At 39.8% G+C, this 27,752-nt stretch overlaps 1 protein-coding gene across 2 annotated transcripts; it reads right to left on the reverse strand.

The window, feature by feature from the left end:
• On the reverse strand, positions 1-27,752 carry LOC137997561 (roundabout homolog 2-like). Of its 2 annotated transcripts, XM_068843635.1 has the most exons (6): positions 27,485-27,752; positions 25,449-26,081; positions 20,344-20,474; positions 19,929-20,220; positions 5,156-5,235; positions 1-1,124 (listed from the first exon to the last, which is right to left on the reverse strand). In XM_068843635.1, exons 1-6 carry the CDS (start codon positions 27,669-27,671, stop codon positions 711-713), a joined length of 1,737 nt encoding a protein of 578 aa, XP_068699736.1. In that variant the 5' UTR covers positions 27,672-27,752; the 3' UTR covers positions 1-710. The 2 variants fall into 2 exon arrangements, with proteins under 2 accessions (XP_068699736.1, XP_068699734.1); XM_068843633.1 differs by having other exon boundaries at positions 19,929-20,474.

A 27,752-nucleotide genomic window follows, 5' to 3' on the forward strand; every position in this document is an offset into this window, starting at 1 on the left:
TAACTTAAAAACTATTCTTTTGTTTAATACAGATTTCCATTTTCTGTACATGCTAAGCACAGCTGGCAGCGAGAATTCGTTGGTGAGAGCTCCAAGTCAAAACACAGTGATGATCAATGACCTCATGGTCACGGTATGCTGCCACAGCAGTCGAAGTTATGGAAGACAGTGATGAAGACCTATTTTCTGTCCACCTCCCTGACTATCTAGAGACTTTCAATGAAATGTATCCAGAGCATCTATACTAAGTCTCAGGGGTATTGCTGAACCTTCTTTGCAAGTCAGTACAGAGTATTTTTCAGGAGCACCCAACGAGAATATAGTTCAAAACGACTTATACGTAGCATTGTCAAACGTATCTTAATACTTAAACGGTAGATAGAGGCATATTTTTATCCCCAAAAATTTTATCATCTGTTCGGATTTCCTAGCTGAAAGTCTAGTGATTCGAAAATTATAGGGATTAAAACCCACCTTTTCGAAAATTTCAGCCAGAAAAAAGGCTCCCGAAAATTCTAGGTGACCTTTTTAGGGTAAAAATCCGTTAAAACTGGGCAAATTATACCATTTTTTAGACGTTCGAAAATTCTCGGACAGCCAGGCAAGCAAGTAGATTTACAACAGATGTTCCAAAAATTCTAGATCTTAAATAAATCGTCTTCCGAACAAATATTTTCCAAAACTATGTTGACGTTGGGTGCCCCTGATTTCTAGCCGACAGCTGTAAAGTTTCGGATTGAGATGCAAGCTCCCTCATCTTTAAATGCCAGATAAAGGCCCTTCGACTTGGTAACCACTTTGCCATGATATACAAACTCTTTCCTTTCGCGACGTTTTGGAAGGGTTTCTACTGGCACAATGTTTTCTACAAATTTATAGTTGATTACAGCAGGATCAGGATCAGGCAACTTGTCATCAGTGTGATACACATAAAAACCAAGACTTGTTTTGCAGTGGATGCTTGCATCAATTGGGCAATTTCTCAAAAAGTAACCCATTTTAACGTCCATCAGCTTTGCACCCCTGAGTGGAATAAAGGGAGTTCTTAGCCAGTTTCTAGGTGTTGCTGTAGTGTAAACATCACAGACAGAGTAAATCATGTTCATACTTGATGGTGGATTCCACTGCAAATAACAAGAATTGATAATTAACAGGAATATCTATATTAATAATACTTCACAAGAAGTAAGAATAACAGTTTTATATGTAGTTTTCTGGGGTTGTTTGAATATCATAACTTTGATTACTTTGTAAGGGTAGTACAAACTCATCAGTAAGCCTTACTATCACGTCTCCTGTAATTTAACTGGCTAGTAGCATGTAAAAAAGAACAAGTTAGGTAAGCTGCAACATGGCCAGTGTTTGCAGAAAATACGAGCATGAAACAAAACAGGAGCTACCTCAAAAAAAATTTGGATGTTTCTGAGAATGAAAATTAAGTTTTCAAAAATATTAACTCTGCCAGCTGTAAACAGCTAGCAAATTAAAGGAAGAGATAATGTGAGCGATTGGCTTCCAAAAGAGGTCTTTAATTAAGGAATTTTGGCTGCGTAATCCGTCTTTGTCATACTATAGAGTGAATACAATATGGTAGGTTTTCACACCTATTTCATTGTTAAAGCTGTACGTTTCTGATAGATGTAATCAACCGACACTGAATAATTTAAAATAGATGCAGTCGTAAACGCTCTGGGCTCTGTTGTTGTATAAGTATACAGTACGCTAGTTAAACAACCATTGCCGTGTTTCGGAGTTGGAGCAGCTTACTCCCATATGAAACAGACGGGGATGCTCGTCGGAAATCTTGGCCCCTAAAAAAAACACGTTAAAAAGAAAATTTGACTTCTGTTTCTCTTGGCGGAATTCTGTGTTTCTTCACGGAAGCCTAAACGACACCTTGGCAGCTTAAAATATTGGCGCTTTGCCCGGAACGCCCTAAGCGAGACCAAAATCCAAAATTTACACCCCTAAGCGAGACAACGAGCATCCCCGTCTGTTTCATATGCGAGTCCCCCGCCCTGGGGGCTTATTGACATTGTCGGACTTAATTAATTAAATAACAAGTCACTTTCAATAGTTTTAATATTAAAGTTGTGTTTTTGTAGTAGCTCAAGTCTGGCAAATACGGCATCATCAAGGAAAGGGCCACGAAACATGTGTTGACATGTTTATACAAGATCTCTCTTAAAGACGACAAGAGCCGCCGACGATCGTTCTTTGGTAGGGTTTCACAGACAAATCCGACGATTGGGTAGGGCATTTGAACACCATTTTTGCCGGAGGGGGCGGGAATTTGAACGATCCAATCTTCAAAAGTTCTAATCGGGGTTAGCCCGGAGAGGGAGAGGGGCTGTCAAAGTTTCGAGTTGATCGGCGCATTACTTCTCAAGATTTGTGCAAGATTTTAAATTGATTTATATGAAAAATGCATGTACAAAGTTATCACCGTAAATCTAGCGGATACAATTGTGTATCAGTAGGCAATTTTTATTAATACTAGTATAAGCCCAGCGACACATAATAATTATTGTTTTGGATATTGTTGTGAATATGTGGACCATAGAGCAAACAGTTCAATTAAGACTTCAGGTAAAAAATAAGTCCTCGCGAATAACTTTAAAGGTAATAATCTTCTGTTTGCCGGCACTAAACTGACTAACCATCCAAATGCATTTGGAATTGACAGAAAACAAAATGGCGTTATGGACTATGCCAAAAGAAAAATATGTTAAGTACGGTACTTCAATAAAAATGCATCAGGTTAACACAGTGAAAAATCGACGCATGACAAATGTTTTAATAGCAGTTTTACATTATTTTGGTAAGAGGTCTATCTTTCATAGCCGTTCTGGTCACTGCACAGTGCAATCTGGTCGAAAGCGAATAATAAAACATTAAAATTCAGTCATAAACAAAAGGGATCATCTCGAGGCTCTGCGGAATAAACTCATACAAATCCTTATATTTATTACCGAGAGCCTCGAGATGATGCCCTTTATTTAGGACTCAGCTTTAATTTATCGAAATTGGTCTATCATAATAAATAGTCTAGGAGGTAGAACCCTGAAAAAATCGAGAGGTAGCACACCCTCTACATATTTGGTCTGGCATCACAAAATGATAGTGCAATACCCATAGAACATTTTTAGGTATGATGTACTGATGTACTAATGGGACGTCGTTGTGCTCGGGGCTCATTTGTGACTGCTGGTAAGGCTCCTGTGATTTAAGCATATTTTTAGTATGATTAGTTTCTACATGTTCAAGTCGACATTACTCCCCTTAGGTTAAGCCTAGACAATTTTAAATTGGTTCAAGCATTACTGGTGTGAATATATTTTATTTTTATGTGTGAAACAACTTAACCAGGTTTCCATGGTAACCGTTGCTATGGTCATTTTTAATTAAGGATATCTAAGCGATAATTAGCATTAGATTCTTTAGAATAACGACCAAACTTATCACTTCTTTATCCATCATCTTAAGTTAATCAAACAAAACAATACTTTTGAATTTAAAGTTATTCAGTTTTCAAAATAACGCATCTTTCCCTTAACAATTGCTGTTTACTACAGTGATTATGCAAAACTTGTTCGTTTATTTTCTCTTTTTGCTCACAATAATCTTTCACTATCTTGACAAAATCTGAACTATGTTTTCACGGTAACCACTGCTAATAAGACATATTGTAGGTGAGATCTGAAAACAGATTTTGATACCAAAATGGCATTACCTTTGGTTTTGAAGATAGTTTTCAAATCGACGAGAGGAGTGAACAAATTGAGGACTTGAACTTTCCATTGCATAATTTACGTATAAACTCTAAAACTGCAATATGGAATGCTAAAAGTTAGCACGTTCAATGTGGTGTCGCAAGCTGTTGCTTGTGGGTGGTAAACTTTCACTTCTTTGGTGCTTTTGGCAAAACATCCAATAGCGTACGTCGGCAGCTGTTATCCCTGCCTTCTTGTTGGTTGTATAAAGGGAGCAAATAAACCTCTCACAGGCTTCAACAGTGAGCGCTGGTGGTGCTTTCAGTGCAACTAGCCATTACCAATCATCTTAAGAGAAAGTAAAAAGGAATCATAGATTCTTTCCTCTGATCAGGAAACCTGCTTTCCTAAAATTAGCAGTGATTAACTTCTGAATTCTAAAAAGAAAACATGTCCAACGGTTACCATGGAGACCTGGTTAAGGCGTTTTACACCCCAGTAATACTTGAACTAATTTAAAACTGTCTAGGGTTAACTTGAGGGGAAAAATGTCGAGTTGAACTTGTAGAAACTAACTAATCATACTATAAATATGCTTAAGTCATAGGGGCCTTACCGGCACAACGACGTCCCACCAGTACATCAGTACGTCACACCTAAAAAAAAAATGTTCTATGGATATTGCCCTATCATTTTGTGATGTCAAACCAAATATGTAGAGGGTGTGCTACGTTTCTCATTTTTTAGGCCTCTTCTGGAAATCTCCTCTTAGTCTAAAAAATGTGGTGAAACACCAGCAAAGCCGAAAAAATCAAGACTTTAAAATATTTAATGCTGAATAATATTATGTAGAGGGTAGTACGGAGTTGACTGCTGGACTCTCCTAGAAACGTGAACTTGTGGAGTAACCATTACTCCACTGCTTGTTCCTCTTTCTAAGGTTCAAACTTTCAATGCATTAAAACACTGATTTGCTTTCCATTAGAAATGAACGCGCATCTTTATGATCAATCCAATGTGATGACACTGCATCATGAATCTCTAACGATTTGGCACAAAACGATTTGTGTAAAGTAACAAAGGTCAAGGCATTTGGCCAAAATGTATAATTATTAGCTGGCAATGTCATTTTAAGTGAAAGTACATTTTTAGCAGTGAGATATTCTGTAGGCTGTAAGCGGCACGATCAGCTAAAACTTAACTCCACCCCCAGGGAGGGGTTGCGTTTTTTGAGACTCTTGATATTTTAAGGTTTGACCAGATTTCACGGGATGAATTTCTAGCACACCCATACCGCGACCAAGGTAAACACAAAATCTTTTTTTTTTAACCTTAAAGGAAGGTTCTATTCTTTTGCAACTTTCTCCTCTAGCTTTAAGTTTAGCATTATCATTAGCATCTGCGTCATGAATGAACCATGACATGTGCTACGTTAAACTTACCCCAGCACCCTCTGAAATTTTAGATTCTGAAATATACCACACGCACATTCCTTGAGCTGGAGGATCACTACGGAGGATTTCTGGAAAAGGCAGATACAAGCAAACGTTTCAATTAACAACTAAAACTCTACACATTCATAGTACATAACCCCTTTTTATTGAGATCAGAGGTTCGGTACTGTGAGGCAGCTGTAACCAATTCATCCAGCAGTATCATAAATGCAATAACAATGCAATAAATAAAAAAAAACACAAAAAAGCAAAAGAAAGTTTTGTGATACATTTTAAAGCTAGGGCCAAAAAAATGTAGAAATAGTATTTTTGGATAAGGCAGAGTGTGAATCAAGAATTATGCAGAATTTAGAAGATACTATCAGATTTTGCTCGTACAACACTTTTCCTAGATCTTTATTGGTCTTCAATGACATACACAAGCAAATTTCAATAATATATCGTTGCCTTATTGCTCAAATTTCATTTATTGTTCAATCAAAACAGCTTTACAGCTCAAGCAAAATAGTATAAAATAAAATAGAATGAATGAAGTGTACTTTGTTGCATTCTGAACTCTTACGAAATGGCAAGATCACGGCTACAGTACTAGGACGGAATGATGTGCAATAACAGGAAAACTATCGGTCCAACATCATTGTTATGTCTATTGCAAATCTTAGCTGGAAAGATTAAAGGTGATGAATGAGGAAATTACCTATTTGGTAACGATAAATACCCATACTGCATGATCTATGGATGCAGAAAATGGCCGAAAATAATTATTCAATCGTCGTTCCATGATTACTCAGTGATGGCAAAAAAAAAATTCAATCTAGTTCTTGTTATTTCTTTATTTACCAAGCACAATAGCCGTACTTGGAGACTATTGGGCGGAGGTCTTTATAGTAAGGACCATGCAAGTACAACTAGGCCGAGGGCCAATATTTTTGCTGCACGACCCACGCATGATTGGTTAATGCTAGAAATGTTTATTGACTTTTACCACTGTTTATTGACTTCTAACAAACTACGCTGTGTTGTAACTATGAGAGGGTGATGTGAAGTGCTATCTTCTACACTCTCATAGCTAATTCTGTTGAAATATAAGTGCTGCACGGCCAACGTTTGAACGAACGTAACCCCTTGTACGCTGTGCTGTGTTGTCTTGTGTAATTAGGCACAATAAAAGGCCGGCGAGTTTTTGAGGATTTTACCTCATGGCTACTATTCCAAGAAATATAAAAGGCCGTTCGAAAATTTGCGAAGCGAATTTTTGACAATAAACAACAGTACGTGTTTTGAAAGGTTATCAAATATATAAAAACACGACTAGACCAACTATGAAAAAGCTTGCCTTGAAAGAAGAGACTTTCGCTTAATTTTTAAAACCGGTGAAGCTGTCGCAGTTCTAAAGTCACGTGGTAAAGGTTCCTATTTCCGCACAATTCTACACGACTTTCTTACCTAAGCTCCTCGCACCTTTGCGACGCCGATGACGATTGGACGTTCAACTTTGAATGAGGAGGGCAAGTTCGCTTTAGAGTTCCAAGTGATTTAGTGAGATGGAGCCAAAGGAGCGTATTGTTTTCAGCACTACGGAGATTACAACGTAAGGCGATGTAGTTGCGACAGAAGCTTCACAAGCAAGCAGTGTAGATCTCATAAAACCGGAGGAACATGACAGAAAACAGCAATAAAGGGGCACATGCGTTTCGAAAGGGCCTGATCTTAGCAACCACACTGTTCGGTGAGCCCTCAAAAAGACTATTGTAAGAATCGATCTGACTTGTTATGTTGATGCCTTGGAGAAGAATTTCCTAATTTGGAAAATGTTATACAAGAAGAATAAGACATCAGCCCAAGTCTTGCTGACCTGAGTGGCAATCATGTTTAGATTAGAATCAAACCAAACTTCGAAATCTAGGGGAACACTAAACAGAGAGATGAGGTCAGAGATGGCATCAGTTCCAATTGCTAATATTTGAGTATTTAGCAGGTATGTCATCACTGCAACTTCCCGTTAAGGGAAAGGTGTCTGTGTGATCATTAATGTCATCAGCAAAAAAGGACGGATAGAACTGGGTACCATCAACGTACGCTTGAACTGACGGACATAAGGTATTAATGAATCAGAACAGAGTATCTGAAGCAAACCATCGGACCGTAACACGATGTGGAACAATAACTTGAACCAAGTAGGAAGAATTACAAGTCATTAAATCAGGATGATGATCTTAGTATGAATTGTGTAAGGGATAGCATCTTACATTCATCTAACTTAACCTCTAACTTTCCTACTAAAAAAATGAGGGGATTTAAATTGCTTCTCTTAATATCTGTAGCCTAACTTGCCATCATGACGAATTGTGTGTTTTCATGGAAGGTAAAACAATTGACATACTTGGATTGAACGAAACGAAATTGGATAAAACAATTCCCGATAGCCAGGTAGACATTGAGGGGTACGATATACTCCGCCGCGATAGGAATAGAAATGGTGGTGGTGTAGCTTTGTACATTAGACAATCCTTGAATTACGTAAACAGACAAGACCTCTCCTCTCACGAAGACTTAGAAATTTTGACGGTTCAAATTTAAAGGCTCAAGTCCAGGCCATTCCTGCTGATAACTTGGTACAGACCTCCAGACTCGAAGGTTGAAATCTTTGACAAATTTGAAAATTACCTGCTAAAACTTGATGAAGAAGATAAGGAGAGTATGATTGTAGGTGATACTAACTGTAATCTATTACCGCAAACGCCTGACCGCAATGCTGAACACTTGAAGTTTATTACTGAAACGTACCAATACATTCAATTGATAGATCAGCCAACGAGAATCACTACTACTACTAGAACACTAATCGATCACATATTCACTAACAAACCAGATATCATAACAAATCATGGGGTCCTACACGTTGGTATTTCTGACCACAGTCTTATCTATGCTATTCATAAACATAATACGCCCAAAACTGATCCAAAGGTAATTGAATCTCGACAATTTAAAAATTGTGGTAGTAATGCCTTCATTGATGACATAAAAGAGACACTTTTCCATCTTGCTTCTGTTTTGGATGACCCAAACGAAATGTGGTTAGTTTGGAAATCTCTGTTTCTGGAAATTGCGAATAAACATGCGCCGATAAGGAAAAGAAAAGTGAAAAGTAAATCTTCACCGTGGATATCATCCGAACTGAGGCAGAAGATGAGAAAGCGTGATTTTCTAAAAAAGCAAGCAGCCAAGCAGAATTCTCATCAAATGTGGAATGATTATAAAAAGGCACGAAACGACGTAAACGCTAGCATTAGGGAAGCCAGGACTAACTTCTTTAATGAGAGCATTAAGAAGCATAGTGGTAATCCTAAAGAAACTTGGAAGGTAATAAATAGATCCCTGGGACGCAATTGTAAAGTAACAGTTATAAATGAACTTGTTTAGGAGGGCAAAGATTTTACAGAAAAGCAAGATACAGCTGAGCAAATGAATAACCACTTTTGTTCCCTAGGTAGTAAACTGGCATCTGGTATTCCAGACACTGCTTTTCAACCAGAGGACTATTTAAATAGAGCTGACTCGAATTTTTATTTTCGCCCTGTAAGTGAAGGGTATATTCACAGCGTGATCAGTCACTAAACTCAAATCCTCGGCAAGTTGCGGATTGGATAATATTTCTAGCAGACTTCTAAAGCTTTTTAGTCCATACATCTCAAATTCTATATGTGATATTATAAATCAATTAATGGAGACTGGAATATTTCCTGATGATTGGAAAAAGGCAAAAGTACACCCTATTTTTAAGTCCGATGAAAGAAATATTCCAAGCAACTATAGACCGATTTCTATTCTACCTGCCATATCAAAAATTATAGAGAGGGTCATGCATACTCAGCTGTTAGAGTATTTCCAAGCAGGAAATATTTTGACAGACTCTCAATCTGGATTTAGACCAAATCATTCAACCTGTACAGCTTTTATAAGTGCAGTAAACCTTTGGCTTACCAATATGGATGCTGGTAAACTTAATGGTAGAGTCTTTATAGATTTAAAGAAAGCCTTTGACACTGTAGACCATAACATCTTACTGCATAAACTTTCTTGTTACGGTGTCACTGTCAATGCTCTTCAGTTGCTTAAATCATATTTGATTGATAGAACACAAAGATTTTACGTAAATGGACTCTTATCCACAGAACAATATGAATCATGTGGCATTCGCCAGGGTTCTATACTTGAGCCATTTTTTTGTTTATAATTCATGTAAATGATTTCCCAAAATGTCTATAACATACAACACCTGGTATGTTTGGCTTCAGAAAAACAAATTAAGTTGCAATACCTCCAAAACTAGTTATATGACTATTGGTTCTCGGCAAAATTTGACAAAAGCTAAATTCATGAATTTAAAGATGGATGATTGGCCAATTGAACATAAACCTAGTAGTAAGTTATGGGAGTTCATATTGATGAAATGCTAACCTGGGATGATCAGATCAAAAATATTCCTTCTAAAGTCCCCAATGGCTTGCCATTGTTGTATTTAGCTAGAAAATTAACTGACAATCAAGAGACTCTTAAGACAATTTACTATTCACTTGTACAACCTTATTTTGATTATTGTGATGTTGTATGGAGTGACTGCTCCAAAACACTTGCTGACAAATTACAAAAGTTACAAAATAGAGCAGCACGGATTATTGCTAGGGCTGATTACTCTATTCGATCATCAGCAGTACTAAATTTTCTAACTATGAAGAAAGAAAGAAAAGGCACTTGTTAATTAGGATGTTTAAAGTATCTCCAGAAGTATTTTCATAGAACCTCAGAAGTTCACAATTATAATTTGAGGGGTTCGAACTATGACTTCCAATTACCGCTACCTAAAAGGAATTTTCTAAAACGTTCTTTCTCTTATCGAGATGCAAATGTTTGGAACTAACTGTCAAATCAAATACGTGAGATAAGGGATCTTGCAAGCTTTAAACGTGCGATATCATAAGACACATTTTACATCGCTAGGGCACATTTTTACATGGCTTGTTGGTATTACTATATAGTAAGTTATGTTTGTCGCTAACTATTACTATTGTTTAAATTTCTTTGACATTAAATGATATTTAGCGCTAAGTTATACCTAGTTCATTAGTCGTTTTAGCATTTATATCTTGTAATTCTTGTATTTTTTTAGCATTTATACTTTGTAATTCTTACACGGCATGTCTGAAAACCAGCTTGCTGAGCCATTTACCGTGTTTTAAATAAAGTTGATTGATTGATTGATTGATTGATTGATTGATTGATTGAATTCCACGGTAAATTTCACGCGAAAAAGCGATATCACATGAATCACGAAGAGATGAGTGCGATATCGGTTTTTCAAGTGAAATTTACTGTGGAATTCACCAGTTAGGCAATGAACTTTCTTGAATCGCATGAGTTTTTAACGGAAACAGGCACATCCTCAGCGAGCGAATGGAAAAAGAAAATAAAAACCATTTCAGGGTCTGTTCAAGGTCAAAATAGTTTTATTAATGTACTTTATTTCACTTTATCTCTGAGAACGAGATCATTCCAATTTTGACGTATGAAACACGCCGGTTTGGCTTGGAACAAGAATCGGCAAAATACAGCAATCAAGAAAGGACAAACTTGAAACAAGATCCTCTCCAACAAATTACCTGTACGAGCTTTAAACAAACTTCTGAAAACGCAATTTTTACAGTTGCGTAGAGAAGCCTGAAAACTTTCTCACTTTTTTCTCTACGCTTCTCTACGTAACTGTAAAAATTGCGTTCATAACTGCGAAGATCATAGCTTCACTTGATTTCATATCCACAGCTTTTTTTTTTTTTTTTTTGATTCATTTCACATACATTTCATCATTGATTCATTCCTCACGGGACCATTAGAACCCACATAGGCTTCATAGCTCAGTTGGTTAGAGCGTCGCACCGGAATCGCGAGGTCAGGGGTTCAAAACCCGTTGAAGTCCTGAATTTTTCAGGCTTCTCTACGCAACTGTAAAAAATGCGTTCATAACTGCGAAGATCATAGCTTCACTTGATTACATATCCGCAGTTCATATATGATTCATTTCATATACATTTCACCATTAATACAGTTAGTATCGTAAAAAGCAACCTTTATTTTTTTAAGAATATGCAATTAAGCCCGCAGGAGAGGGGGCTCGAGGCCCAAGAGTTTTTTGCTTTTTCTGACCTAACCGAGTGCCGACTCTTGGATTGTTAGGATTGTCAGGATTGAGCTTGTGCTAGCCTATTCAAAATAAAGTATTTGTTGTTTTCATTGTTATGTTTTCGGAAAAAAGCCTCTTATAACTCTTTGTACGGCCAGATGGGAAGAGAGGACTGAAGCCTACGAGCATTTTTATGAATTCTTCAAGTATGTCGTGTATGTTTTGGAAGTCATGGCACATAATCTACACCGCGACGACTGTCCAGCCCAGTTCTATGGATGCTGGAACACAGCCACTAAGAGGGATGCCTCTGGACTACTCCAAGCCATTACGAACTTTGAATTTTTCGTGACTTTTGTCATTGGATACCTCTATCTGTCGCACATGAGTGTTCTAACAACGAAGTTGCAACGGAAGAGCAATGGCATTTTCAAGGCTTTCACGATCGTTTCGAGTGTGCTCAAGTCGTACCAGGATATGCGCGCCGATATGGACGAGATGTATGATGATGCGTATGAGAAGGCAATGGCAATGGCAGCTAAGGTGGAAGTGGCGCCAAGAGCTCCCAGAGTTGCTGGTAGGCAACGTCATCGCGCCAACGCTCCAGCTCCAACAGCAAAGGAGTATTATTGGATCAACGTGGCTGCTCCATTTCTTGACCACATCATTTTGAAGCTAGGAGAGCGCTTCGATGCCATCACCGTCCAAGCCTCAAGGCTGCTTGCTTTGGGTCCCTTTGTAATAAACGAGAATCAAACGAAGTCGAAAGAGTTACAAGGGGTGGTGGATTTGTACAGGGACGATCTTCCATCTCCACAGCTCTTCCCGGTAGAATTTCGGCGGTGGAGAATTAAGTATGCAGAGGAAAAAGAGCTCCCGGGCTCGTGTGCCACAGCCCTGAAGCAGTGCGACGAGGATGAATTTCCCAACATATTCACTCTGCTCAAAATACTATCCACTTTGCACTTAACTAGCTGCGAGTGCGAAAGGACCTTCAGCGCGATGCGAAGATTGAACACCTATATGCGATGCACGATGAGCGAGAACGGATTAGCGTCACTTGCACTTATGCATATCCATTACGACAAGCAAATAGACCTTGAAGAAGTGGTGGAGCTTTTTCCTACCATGCATCCGCGAATGTTACTGCAGCCCCTTGTTGTTATACGGACTGTTAGTGTTATACCAATAATGCACTATCTTTTTGTATAGTAGGGAATTAAGGGACTTACAATACTAGAGCGAGCCAAACTGACGTTTGATTAAAAGCGCTTTTTCTTCCCTACCCCCGTCAGACAAATGGATACGGCTCCCCCTTGAAATACTCCAGCTACGGGCCTGGCAATGGCAAACGAACAGGCCAACTAAAACTAACTGTTCAAGTGGTACTAAGCACTGCATGAGCAAAAGCATTGGCAGATGCCCCAGCTTGCACAGGCCTATCATAAAAAATCTAGAAAAGGTTCCGTCCGATCTCCAGCCTGATGCGGCCATTATATCCCCAATCGGAACATCGGCTACCTCGGCAGCAGAGGTAGCAGCACTGCGTGTACTGTAAGCCTTGAACACATCAGTGTTAACACCTGCTGCTTTTAGGGCTTGCTTTAGCCATCTCGGGACGGATTCCCTTGAAGCAGGGCCATATGGCTTACAGTAACATAACAACAGTTGCTGTGATGACCTTGTCTGAGAGGTTCTTATCACGTTTTCATTTAAAAGGGTAACCACACATAATTTGTTGTCAACATGATATCTCTTTAAGACAATAGGGGAAATATGTCTATTTGTGCCCCCATGCCTTGATGACTGTTTCAATAAGGATAACACCCGAAACGCATACTGATCCTCTGAGACTCTCATTCTATCTAACGACAATGCCTGTAGTGTTTTCGGGCGTTGTGCTGTGACCAAAGCTAAGAGAGCAGTAAGTTTAACTGTTAGCTGCTTAAGAGGCAGTTCCCTGGTATTAGGATAGTTCCTCAAGTGCTCAAGAACAGATTGTGGGTTCCAAATCTCCACATATCTTGGCAATCCTGGCTTCTTGTTGAGGCGACCTGTCATAAATCTTGTAACAAGTGGGTGGTCCCCTAGTTTCATACCATCGAGTTGTATAAATGAGGACAATGAGCTCCTTGCAGTTGCTACAGCACTGCATCCAAGCGTAGACGAGAGTTTTGCGAGGAACCCCAAAATCTGGGCCAAGAATGGTTTAGTTTGATCCACATTATTCTTACGACAGTGTTGAGCCCACTGTGAGATATAAGTTGTGTATTGTTTCTTAGATACCCTCTCTTCAGGAATTAAGAATGATTTCCATTGATTCACCTTGAATCCCTTGAGCCATCAGCATTTGCCTGACAGCAGACAACCAATCAGTTCCAACTTTGGGTAGAGTGAGTGAACAAGCAGAGGGTCGTGTGGCAATGTCAATATATATGGCGTTACTGGTATTTGGACAGGAGCTTGGAGAAGCATTTTTAGCAACTTTGGATACCAGAACTGGGTGCTCCAACGGGGAACAACAACAATTGCATTGGCCTGACAAACTTGAATTTTTTGAAGAACCTTCCGGATCAGGCTGAGTAGGGGAAAGCAATAAACGAGATCATAGCTAGCTCAGTCTATTGCAAATGCATCAATGGCTGACTCGCTTGGGTCAGGCTTCCATGCCACATAGTTTCTTACTTTGTAGTTCAGCCGTGAGGCAAACATTTCAACAGCCGGTTGACCCCATTTGTCCACAAGTTCGTTGAAGGCACTGGCCTCCAAGGACCACTAGCACTCTGTATTGTCCGTGAACTCTCTACTGGCCCTGTCAGCAACAACATTTAAGCGGCCAGGTAAGTGAGAGCTTGTAAGCCAGATTTGTCTCGGCTTACACCAGAGTAGAATTTCTCTAGTTATCTGTTTGCAAGTAACTGAATGTGTACCGCCCATAGCTCGAATATAGGCAACGGCTGTTTGATTGTCAGAGAGCACTTTTATATGCGTGTTGCTCAAGTGACTACGGAGTGACAGGAGGCCCAGCTTAATAGCTTTAACCTCCAAACAGTTAATATGGGAGTGGGCCTCACTTGGGCTCCACCTTCCTCCAGTTATAGTATCAGATTCATCAATAACACAACCCATGCCTAAAAGAGAGTCATTACAGTTAAGAGTGACCTGGGCGGCTAGCATGAGGATAGGTACTGGATACAAGCACAGCTTTCTTGTCCACCACTCTGTACCTAGTTTTGCCAAATACGATAGCTCCATTTTGGCATCTAGGTAGTGTCTATTGAGTTTTACGGCTGCTGTTTTTTTGTTCTCAAGTTGCCGATAATACAGTGGGTCATAGGATACCCTTGGAAAACTTGAGACCATAAGCCCTACCACTGAGGCCACTGTTTAACAATGCATAACAATCTTGCCTAAATTTATCGGCTTTGTTAGACGTCATACTGACATGCATCCTAACTGAGTTGATCAAGAACCCCAGAAATTTTACCTCCTCCCGAGGGTTCAAGATTAGAATTAGTTTAATCTCGTGAATAAAGAATCCCAATGATTGTAAGAGGAGTATGGTCTCTTTAACAGCTGAATTGAGCTCCTCTGTTGAGTCGGCCAAAATTAGAATATCATCTATGAATCCAACTAAGGAAATGCCTTTGGATTCAAGGGTACTATAAACAGGCTTCATGAGTTTAGTAAATAGTCTGGGAGCTCAAGTAATGACAGTGCTCCTCAGCAATACTTTAGCATCTGCAGTTCCCACGGCCCGCTCCCGTCTGACCTTGTAGCTCAGTCGGTAGAGCGGCGGAGATCTAGCCCGAAGGTCGTGGGTTCAATTCCCACCCTGGTCAGAGTTTTTCTCTGTCCTTGTGTGGGCCCTTTTCCATCAGTAGGGCTAGCGCTCACATGGTTCATATGGGATAGAAATCGACCACTTCACATTACACTCTATTCAGTTAACTCATATAGTTTAGTCATCTCACGCAAATCTGCATCATCATTACTATTAGGAGAGTGTTTCTCCTGCTGACCTCCACTGTCAGCTGAGGTAGATGGTCGGGAGTTCATCACCTGGTTCAAAAGAGTTTTGCACTCAGAGTCGCTCGAGTCCTCGCTCATGGAGCCGATGTCAGGACAGAGCGTTTTGGCGGGAACGGAGCTCTCGCTCATTTTGCCTTTCCATTTAATGGCAGTGGCTTTCCCCTTCGTTGGTTTTCTCTTTGTTGCATTAGGGCTTTCCACCAATCTCTCCGTCAGACTGAATCGCTGAAGTCAGCGAGGAGACCTGTTCTGGCGAGATAAAAGCAGGAGCTGCCTGTTTGTTGACTGAAAATGAATGGGCAGAACGTCCGCCGCTTTAGCTGCCGAGTCATACTCGGACAAATTTCCAAGAAGTTCTTCTTCGTTCAGGTCTCCATCGGCCATTGTGGACTCCTGTGAAGCCCTATCACTCTTCGACATTCGTAGTTTCCGCTAATTTAACGTAAGCGGGAAAACTGACTTTTTTCTACAAGAACTTGTCTTTGACTCAGTGTTTCTCTCGAAGTCCAAATCACACTGAGCTCGAAGTGCATGCTTCCTATCTCACGTGATCTCTGATTGCATGCAAATGCGAGATAGAATTCTCGATTGTGCTGTGAAAAGTGCAATGTAAGCCTACGTAGTGTAATATAAGGTTCCCTGGAGATTTTAGTGACCAATGAACGCGCGTGTTTTGATGTGTGATGTCATTAGACAAACGTGCATGATGCGCTCGACTATTGATGATCTTGTGTTCGGAGGTGCGTGAAAACACATCTCATCCCATTTACCTGACCATTGTGTTGTGTACACTTGCTTTTAGTGTCCTTTAATATTTATTTTCGAACCATCGTGTTATATATTGAGTTAACGGGCTCACAACTAGACCGGCGTACCTGTTCCTATCGGCCGGTGTAGAGCAGTTTATTTGTTTTCGTTTTATAACCAACTATATCGTCTGCAATATACACAATTAAACGATCAATTTGACTTGTAATAACATAGAGGGCAAAATTACTGAATACTGATTGGTCAATGAAGAGGGCATTACTTCTTAATTTTGCTTGAGAAGAGGGCAATTGGTCGAGCGCCAAAAATTCTCGCTCCTGATTGGCTGAACGTACCTCTTCCACATTCAGTTGGTTTCTTCTATTTGCGCAAAACAACTTCGTCTTCATTGAAGTTTGTCTTTTAATTCGCGCTGCATTCGCCGAAAAGGCATAAACATTAAGAACTAGCTTTAAAAGATGATCTGGAATTTAAATTTTTGAGTGACAAGACGAAGGGCAAAAGATTTTTTTCATGAAAAGCTTAAAACTTGGATCGACTTACATGGCGCCCGGCGTAGCGGGATTGTGTGGTTGAAAAACAAAATGATTCCTTTCGTCAAGAGGGCTTTCAGTTTACCACTGACGACATCTTGCAGCTCAACAAAAAGGGTCACAGAACAATTTGCCATTGACGGGAGGAACGAGTAGCTCAAATTTGGTGGATTTCTTTGGACAAACCGTTTGCTATGTTTACGGATGCGTATTTGCAAGTGGTAACCTCTACAACACAGGTGAATAAAATAAATTGAAGCTTAACATTTGGTTTAATCGTTGTTACTGTTGTTCAGGAATGAAACTCGTATTTTCCTCTCGAGTGGATGTAAATAACAATCATCTATACTCGTTTTGGACGCAAAGAACAAGTTGACTTGCTTGTCTGTTTGTCAGTTGTTTTGCTTCCGAGCGAACGAGTGTTTTACTCCGCTTAGCTGACTGTTTTTCTAGGTGCCTCAACAGTGTTAAGAAAATTTTGCCCTCTATGTTATTAACAAGAAATCGCAATGGGTCCTCGAAAAATTAAGGATTAATATCATTTGTGTTTTCAGAAGTTCCTGAAATTGCCCTCGTCGCAGCGCGACTCGGGCAATTTCAGCAACTTCTGAAAACACGCGTGATATTAATCCTTAATTTTACTCGGCCCCATGCGATTACCTATACTAATTCATGGCTGTATCTTGCAAAATAAAAAATTCTACAAGTGAAACAACTTTCATGTGCGAGTGAGTTTGATTCCCATTACATGTTCCACACTGAAAAGGCTGAAAGCGCTTTGGCGATAATTTACATGGCACTGATTTTATTTAACTTAATTATTGTATATTCCTGTTAAAATTACGGCCGTTCAAAAATTACAGCAGTATTTTCCATATTATAGCAAAACACGTTGAGATACAAAGTGTGCAATTTTTATTATTGTGTTATTGTTAACTAGATAAGTTGAGTTGCAGTACTTTCCAATAAAAATTACAACTGCTGTTGGGTGATTTGGAACTCTGATACAAATCTGCAAACTATGTATTATATTGACTGTTTCGTTGGCACTTAGCGATACCTACAGTAGCTATTACTAGTAACATAAGGACAAAAGTTTCTTGTCACTGTCGAGGCACATCGAAAATCAGTTAGGCAAACGGAGTTTTAAAAAACACATGTGCGCTCGCATTTTAGAGAAAAACAAACAAACAAACAAACAAATCAACATTTTTTTTTTATTCCAAAAGACTACAGATGATTGTTATTTAATTCCACTAAAAAATCAAAATTCGAATTTCATTCCTGAAAAATGGAAAAAACGATTTAGCCATGTTTTTTAAAATACGCATTCACTTTAAAATAACGCATTCGTAAAAATGACAAATGGTTTAGTGTCCAAGAAAAAAAAATTGTGGAGTAACTCCTTCCACCAAGTTTGAGCTATTACTGGTGTACTGTTTTGTCGTTCTCGTTCTCTTTCTCTTTTCTTTCGCTTCTGTTCTAGTCATAGGTACGTCGTCCAGGCATCATGCAACCCGGCTTATCAGATCTTCTAAAGTTATGCCAAAACTTGCAAAGAAAAAAGCAGCACTAAAACTTGCAAAGAAAAAAGCAGCTCTAAACAAATTAAAATAAAGACTCAGCTTAAGTTTATGTCCCTCCGATGCTAGACTTGAATAATTGTGTAACCACCAGTGTGGACCACAGATATCAGGATATGTCAAACTGGATTAAAACCATCGAAAAATACAGAAAAAAAAAAATTCCAAACCGTTTTCCACCTGAACACAAAAAGCGTTGACTGTGTAAGAACTATAGTTGATGAAGTAGGGCCGTGTAGCCGCGTCGAGCCACAGAAAGCGCGCGAAAAATGAAGCGTCGTTTATGTTTACGTTAACCTGCGATTATGACCTCCCTCCCTACTTATCATCTTGAGGAAGGAGGGCATGATACATTTACTGTACGGATCGCATGTAAAAAAGACAAAATTTGGCGCTTTTTTTTCTGATTGGTCGCGAAACAATAGAGCTCTTTGAGCCTCGCTCCGATTGGCTACAGAAATGCAAATCATACTCTAGTAATAATAATAATAATAATAATAATAATAATAATAATAATAATGATAATAATAACAGTAATAATACACTTTATTTAAAGAGGGTGGCACGGAATAGTGGAGGTAACTGATAAACTTGTGGCCCTCTATCTAAAAATTCTTACAAAACTGATGCAATATAATAGAACGTGTACATAGAAATGTGAAAGCTAACAATACAATGTACGTTAAATTCTAACATGGCTATCAATTAAACTAAGAATATCCATCTGATAAGAAGACGAATTGTAAATAAAAATAAAACATATTAAACTATAAAATGGTATAGTTTCCGTTGTACATCAAAAAGACTGTTTCCGTATAAACGTAAAAGCAGTTAACATCCGATCATATTATGGCCGCCGAGAAGAATTTGAACAGGAATGATATTAAGGATATGTTTACAGCTGCTGTTGCCAACGTGCAGGTCATTTCCGGTGAAATCTGATTGGCTCACATTTATAGCATGACACAAGATAACATCGCTTTTGACAGGTGGGCGGCAGTCGACTCGATAAGAAATTGAATTAGGCGTACCTTTTCTTAGAAATGTAAGCCTGATCGCAGGTTATGCTGGATGTCCAATATCAAAGATGTATGCTGTAAACTAGCATGATACTGGTCACATTGACATACATGGAAGGGGTGGACGTACGGACGGTCGATGACGTCATGGCTAGAAAACCAAGTTTTCTCGCATCGATGGATTACCATATTTTCTTAACAATGGTGCTCGGCGCGCGCGGAGCTGCGCTATCAAGAACGTTGACAACAGGTTCTTATTTATTTTAGCAACGAACTAAAATGTCGTTGTCGTAGCTAGTTTTTGACCAAAGAAAGAGAGCCTTGAGTCTAGTTGACAAACTGGTACTTTACTAAAAGGGGTACGTGTGACCGTGTTCCATTAGAACATTTTCGCACCGAGTGTAGAAATCGCGAAAAAAATCAAATTCTTGTAATTCTGCTGCATACTACAAGCTCGGGCTAATGTAAACAAATTAAGTCGTTTTCGTGGAATAAATGAATAATAAACAAAAAAGTCAATAGATAAATAAAGGTTGACAAATACGATGATGATTCAACCTATTAGTAACGCCAGGATTTGCAAGACAGATGTATATGAATAAGAACTGAACGGCTTCGAGGAACGCAATGAAGCCGCCCCGTTACCTTTTTTAATGGTCAGCACCATGTCAGATATTGCATTGGAAAAGATGTTACTTGAGGAGGCTACACAGCTGTATTTTGCAGAGTCACTCTCTGTAATATTCCAAATATTCAGAGTTCCATCCGTTTGAACTTCTGATCTTCCTGAGGGTAGCTTTCCATTCTCTCTTACCCAAGTGACTTTTGGTTTAGGGTCACCAGTGGCCTGACATTGCACTGTTATATTTCCCGCACGTGAAACGTTCAGATGGGAAGGTGGACGAACAATAAATCTGGGAAGTTCGACAACGTTAACCTGTGTAACGGAAGAGTCATCTCCTAAGTGATTTGATGCCTTGCACTTGTACAAGCCAGAATCTCTCTTTTGAGCAGCAGTGATAGACAGCTGCCCATCTTTTATAACAAGTCTAGCTCTCACCAGAATATCATGAGCCTTAAACCACGTGATCACAGGTGAAGGAAACCCAGTCACGTGACATACTGGTAAGGTGATATTTTTGCCATTTTCGACATAGGATGGGCCAAACGACAGATATACCCTAGGCTGACCTGTAAACAATAACAAAATCTGGAAATCGTAACAAAATATAAGAATACTAAGGCAGTAAGCCCCGTCTCACAACGTAATTACGTGTAGGTGTTATGATTTTAATACTATTCATAGTGTCAAATTCTTTTTTAGACTTAATTAATCCTGGAATCGATCTCTTCAGATAAGAAGAGGAAAACAGTTTTCTTCCACTTAGCTCCTCTCCCTATTCCCCTTCCCGCATCGTTCACTAGCTCGTTCAATAACGGGAGCAGATTTTTGGGACTTATATATCATAAATGTCCAATACACTCGACCTGAGTCGGGTTGTCTTCACTCGCAGGCGGATTGAGTCCGATCGCGACCGGAACCGGAATTGGGTGCATGGCGCTTGATCAATGGTACCGGAAGTGAGGGTTAACAGGAGCGAGAGGGGTTGAAAAAGTTGGCAAACAGACTCGATCGGATCCGATGGAGACAGCTCTTCCTGGCAAGAGTCAGTCGGACTCTCGGAAGTCAGTTCGCGCGTGACAGAAAATATCTCTCAGCAATGACGCGAAACAAGCACACGCTACAAGTGAAATATACGTCGTTCTTAAAGCCATGAGGCGATACAAGCGCGCTACACATGTAACATTAGTCGTTCTTTAAGACATGAGGCGAAAGTTAACATCACGAAATATTGCACTCCACACTATACCTCGTTCTTTAAAGCATGAAGCTGAACAAGATTTTCACAAATCCAGGTCATTGAATTTCCGATTGCGACAGAAATTCTTGTCATCCAATCTCCGACAACAATAAATTATTAGCTTTTCAGTCAAATCCACTGATTTCAGTGACGAAGACAAAGATACTCTATGTGAACGAGAGCCTTTCCCTGGATGAAAACTTTCATTTGTTTTTCTAATTGAAATTGTGATTAATTCCATAAGACATTAGAAACTTCTATAGCATTCTGGAACTGTTCTAGTTAAAAGAGCTCTATATTGATTATATGTGAAATATAGAATGGTCAAGGTTATGACAGAAAAATCTACAGCATTCTAGAACTGCTCTAGTTTGAAGAGCTCTATAGAAAGTTCTATATCATTCTAGAACCGCACTAGTAAAATGATCGTATGTGTAAACTTCTAAAGTTCTGATTAAAGTCAAAATTCGCAGTTCTAGAGTTCCGATTTCTAGAGTTCTAAGTTCTAGAATTCTCAATTGTAATATGTTACCCTCTGTGGGCTCTAGAATGTCTAGAGTTCTAGAATAGCCAGACTCTCTAAGTGAGTTCCAGAACGTCTAAACTGCACACTAGGCTTGGTTGATTTCACTGATTACCATTCACTAGTTTAAATATTAAGCACTCATTTAAGCAAAAACAAATCCCCATGAATACCATGTAACCACGTTATACCTCGACCGTATCCAAGCACCTTAAGTGAGCTAAAACGTTCCCCCGTTTTCCCGAGATTATGTGAAGAAGAAAGCACTCGTTTACTGATTAAGCCTAAGCGCTCCTTTCAGTTATTAGGCCCCAGTAAGCACTCTCGCAAAAGTTTAGCTTTCATTTTGCGGTTCGGTCAACTACACTTTTCACACAATCTCCGACAACAATAAATTATTAGCTGTTCAGTCAAATCAGTGTAGAAGACAAAGATAATCTGAACGCCTTTCCCTGGATTAAAACTTTCATTTGATATTGTAATTGAAATTGTTATTAATTCGGAATAACTGATACGTTATTTATTTATGAAAATAAGTAAGTGAAAACAACATTGAAGGATGTTTAACAAACCCAAAAAATTATTACTACCCCAGCAAGAACTTGTTCGCCGAACGTCCGGCTCGGTGTGCGCTTGCAATGTTACTGAACCACCGAAGCCATCGGAGATATGTCCAGAAATGCACGCAACAACCAAAAATGGCCAAAAAAGAGAAAATGTTGGCGACTTTGGCAACTATGGCGAAAATGACAATTTTGCCTCAATCGCCAACAAGGTAAAGCACAAAGCAGAGAGTGCTTAGGCCTAATCACTGAAACGAGCGCTTACACTTTTGAAATATCGCTATAATGAACTGCCATCGCGGTCCGCAATCCCGTAGTCGAGGAGTGAAAATTGTTCAAGGGCAAGACGATCTCGTGAAAAGTGTAGTGAACCGAACAACAAAATGAAAGCTAATATTTCAAGAGAGTGCTTTGGACTAATCACGGAAGCGAGCGCTTCGGCGTAATCAGTAAACGAGTGCTTTCTTCCTCACAAGATCTCGTGAAAAGTGTATTTAAGTGTACTGCGGTGCTTTCTTCTTCACACGCACTCGTGAATAGTGTAGTAAACCGAAGCACAAAATGAAAGCTACAAATTTACGAGAGTGCTTAGGCCTAATCACTGAAATGAGCGCTTAGTCTTAAACAGGAATCGAGTGCTATTTCCTGTAGTTAACCGAACCGTAAAATGAAAGTCAACCGAATTGTAAAATGATTCGATCAACGCACTATAAGAACGAGAGATATATATCAACAAGGGGTTGATCGCGCGTTAAGAAACATTACTGTTTTTCACTCGATCATCGTGCTTTATGAACGAGAAATACATATACATCAACGGTCCTTCGCTCTTTTTGTTTGGCGCGTTGGGAAGGAGAAATACTGCGTATCAGGGGCACCGAACGTCAATTTTCGGAAAATATCTGTTCGGAAGACGATTTGAGATTTATAATTTTCGGAACATTTGTTGTAAAATTTCTTGCTTTCCTGCCTCTCCTAGGATTTTCGAACATCTGAAAAATGGTGTAATTGCTCATTTTTAACGGATTTTTACCCTAAAAAGGTCACCTAGAATTTTCGGGAGCCTTTTTTCTGGCTAAAATTTTCGAAAAGGTACGTTTTGATCCCTATAATTTTCGGATCACTAGACTTTTAGCTAGGAAATCCGAACAGATGAAAATTTTTTGGGGGATAATAATATGCCTATATCTACCGTTTAAATACTAAAATAAGTTTAACAATGCTATGTGGTTTTGAACTATATTCTCGTTGGGTGGCCCTGGCGTATCCACTAAGCTCGGTGTCTCCAGTGCGTATCTCCGTATCAGCGTATCCACGCAATTTAGGGTAAAGCTTCGAGGTGGCAGGGTATTGCAGTTAAGCCGTTGAGTTCACCGATAGGGTTTTTTTTTCTCTTGTAATTTATTCGCACAATTTGTGATTTTCACTCCACTTTTCTCTGAAGAAATTATTTCTGTATGAAAAGTGCAGAGGCGGAAGCTACCAAGTGTGTTAGATGAGAGGGAAAACAAAGCTGAAAAGCCTTTTCAAATCCTCATGTCATTAGTTGCACCGGAAATAACTGGGTGAAACAGGAAATTAAACAGGTCTGTTGGAAGCGTGCTTGAATTTCGACAAATGAGCCCCAAAATCAGCAATAATTTGTGACGCTGATGACTGAAAATTATTAAAGGGCAAGCAGTATAAAGAGCAGCCACCGCGGTCCGCAATCCCGTAGTCGATGAATGAAAATTGTTCAAGGGCAAGACGATCTCGTGATAGGTGTAATTAACCGAACCACAAAATGAAAGCTAAAATTTACGAGGGTGCTTAGGCCTAATCACTGAAAGGAGCGCTTAGGCGAAATCAGTAAACGACTGCTTTCTTCCAACCGTAAAATGAAAGCCAAAATTTTACAATAGTGCTTAGGCCTAATCACCGAAACGAGCGCTTGCACTTTTGAAATATCGCTATATATTTGTCGAATTCGCAAAAGGCGCCAAAACCGCCAATGCTCACCGGAGTGGTGTCAATACCAATGGATGAACTAATTTGACGAAATTGGCAAAATATCGCCAAAATCGCTAATTTTGCCAACTTGTGTCAATCGTGGAGCTCTTTCTCCAAATCTGCTATTTTTGTCATCGCGTGCATTTCTGGACATAAGTGAGCCATGGTCATCCTTTGGAAGTAAAATTAGGATATTTGATAAATGGGACGTTTTCTTTGCACTCGGTCACACAATTACTCGCCAAAAATCTACTCGGTTGAATCGCCTGAATAATAAAGTACATGTATGATTGTATCGATCGTCTCCTCAACTATACTTTGCATATACATCAATGAACTTGGCTCTTTTTGTTTGGCGCCTCGGAAAGGAGAAATACTGCGTATCCACTAAGCTCGGTGTCTCCAGTGCGTATCTCCGTATCAGCGTATCCACGCAATTTAGGGTAAAGCTTCGAGGTGGCAGGGTATTGATCCGATGGAGTCCGTTTGCCGACATTTCCCATCGCCTCTTCAACTTTACTTTGCTGTATATTTACTAAGTCTCTTGCGAACTGACTCGCGCCAGTCCGATGGATTCTTGCCACGGCAACCCGTCTCCATCGGATCCGATGGAGTCCGTTTGCCGACATTTTCCACGCCCTCCTCAACTATACTTTGCTGTACATTTACTAAGTCTCTCGCGAACTGACTCGCGGCAGTCCGATGGATTCTTGCCACGGCAACCCGTCTCCATCGGATCCGATGGAGTCCGTTTGCCGACATTTTCCACCCCCTCTTCAACTATACTTTGCTGTATATTTACTAAGTCTCTCGCGAATTGACTCGCGGTCTGATGGATTCTTGCCTCGGCAACCCGTCTCCATCGGATCCGATGGAGTCCGTTTGCAGACATTTTCCACCCCCTCCTCAACTATACTTTGCTGTATATTTACTAAGTCTCTCGCGAACTGACTTCCGGTGAGTCTGGTTGCCCATGGCCTTCGTCCATCGGACTCAGTTTGGGTGTATTGGACAATTAAATATATCGTTTCTCTACGCAAACTACATCTAGCAAGCAGGCAACATCACTTCATTAGTATCGAAATGGAGTTTTTCTTAGGCTTCGATACTCAATGCTATGTCGTGGCACTATAACGAGTTCTATAGTGTGACCTCGACACCTTGGTGGTAAACTAACACTCTATTAAAAGAAATATGTTATCATTTAAAAGATGATTATTTCGCCTACTTTGTACCACCAGACGGGCCACTCTTTCTTTCTTTCCCAGAATATTGTGCGCAACACATTTGTATTTCCCAGAATCCTCAAGTCGCACATTGTCAATCTGCATCAATCCATCTGACGTGACCTTAGCTCTGCTGCTAGGTAACACTCCATTCATTCGGGACCAAACTACTTGTGGAGCGGGATTTCCCGAGGTAGAGCATAGTAACGAAGCAGAGTTACTTTTATTCACAGTCAGCTCAGAAGAGGACAGCGTCACTTGTGGAGCTGAAATGGATTCTCCTGGTTCACCTTTCATCCCTGGAATGCCATCTGGACCAATATCTCCCTTAACTCCTTTTTCTCCTCTTATTCCTGGTGGTCCAATAATTCCTTGCTTTCCACTTCTCCCAGGCAGTCCCATCACTCCCCGTGAACCTCTTCTACCTCTTTTTCCTTGGGGACCTGGCCTTCCTTGAGGGCATATATTGTAGCAAATCTTGTTATATCTTGCTAGTGATGTGACAACTTTATCAAATACCTCTTCTATGATTGCGGATTTGTTAAAGATGGCGCTGTTTCCAATACTTCGTGTGTACCTTCGCAGGTTTACTTCAGTATCTCTCTTTTTTACGGAATTCCTGATTTCCACCCTCTCTGAGGGGATCATTAAAAATAATGACAAGTTTAAGAACGAAAACAAAATTTGAAACCGTACAGATTAAAATCACGCATTTCATTGCTCCTGGATAAGAGGAATAAACCAGGGATCCTGTCTGAGAACATCAAAAATGACAATAAAATAAACGACAAACAATTACTGTCCGAGATATTTGATTCGGATTAACGTTTATTAATAGTTATACCACCAAATTCATGTCACGTACCACGCGTCAAACTCACTAACTTCCTAGGGGAAAAAAACATTTAAACTTTCGACTCGAGGGAGATCAAGTTGTGCAACTTGAAACCGCGGCAAATCTGTGTGCCGGCCCAGGTCAGTTGGGATTTGTGACATTTTGAAATAACGTCGCAACTTGTAGCCTGCGTCACATACGAAAATAATCCTCGGTAACCGGGGTTTTGGTTACGTCTGTGATGCAGGCTACGCAGGTTGGCACCCGTATATAATTTGTTCCACTTTTGAGTTGGGAGATATGACTGGCCACACGGGAAACTGTGGGCGAGAACTTCAATTTTTTCCAGGGGAAGCAATAGGTGAATTCATAGAGGGGTAGTGCGACACAAACCAAGTCAATTTGAGACAAGCGTACCTGACACCTTATCGCCCTATTGTTTTTTGATCTCCTTAAATGAAAACGCATTCGAATGGGGTAAAACTAGACTTGACATCGTACTTTAACTAAAACTGAAAGGGTTGCTTTTTTTTAAAATTTTAGCGTCGTTTTGGCCCCCATAAATAACTGATCGAGTAACCTTTGAAACATTTTCTTCCCCTATTTTTACTGAGCATTAATTGGAACTGAAAACTGTCCGTGTAGTTCTTTTTTTTTCCTCCAAGTTCATGAAATCGAAGACTTTTAAATAATTTTGAAACAATTCTTACCGAGCGTAGTTAACAAACGCAACCACCAACAGACTCTCTGTTAAATACAGTAAATTTCGGTTTCTGCCTTTACAGAGCAAATAATTTTAAGCCAGTTTAATTAAGATACATAACCAAGACTTTGGGAGACGATTTCGTGTTAAAAGCGTTTATTTTTATTTTTATTTTTATGAACGATCTTGTCCACTTTTATCACTTCTATGGGTGCACGGTATCGTCTTGCAAAGGGTATCGTCTTGTCAGAATAAAGAAGTCAAAGCAGTCACGGTCTACACTTTGAAGCGTAACGCTGTACGCGGGCACTCCCATGTCACACCACCCAAGGTATTTCTCAATGGTCGAAGAGTATTAAATATCCTTGCTACTTCGACTTCCTCCCTTATTTACTTTGGATAACAGCGTAGCGTAGAAAAATAGTAAAAATAAACTTCCCTAATGCACGATCACGTTGACGACGCGTAGTAAACTTGAGAATGGAGTAATCAGCTTTTACCTTTCATAGAAGGGTCTGCTATATCCCGTCGCACTATGGCGAGGCTCTGTTCAAGGGCTAACAGTCGCTGTTCCTGATCATTGAACTTCACTTCGATTCTGATGAATCCAGTGGAGTAAAGAACCAAACAAAAAACAGAGAAGAGTGTGTTCGTGCTCACCGACAAACATGGCTTTTGCGAAGACATTTCCCGAAAGAAGGTTCAGCCAACCATCTGGCAAACAGACAAGACGCATTCGGGGACATTCCGCAATACGATACTTTGTAT

This window comes from Montipora foliosa, chromosome 3, assembly GCF_036669935.1.
Source record: "Montipora foliosa isolate CH-2021 chromosome 3, ASM3666993v2, whole genome shotgun sequence".
Classification (NCBI taxonomy): domain Eukaryota; kingdom Metazoa; phylum Cnidaria; class Anthozoa; order Scleractinia; family Acroporidae; genus Montipora; species Montipora foliosa.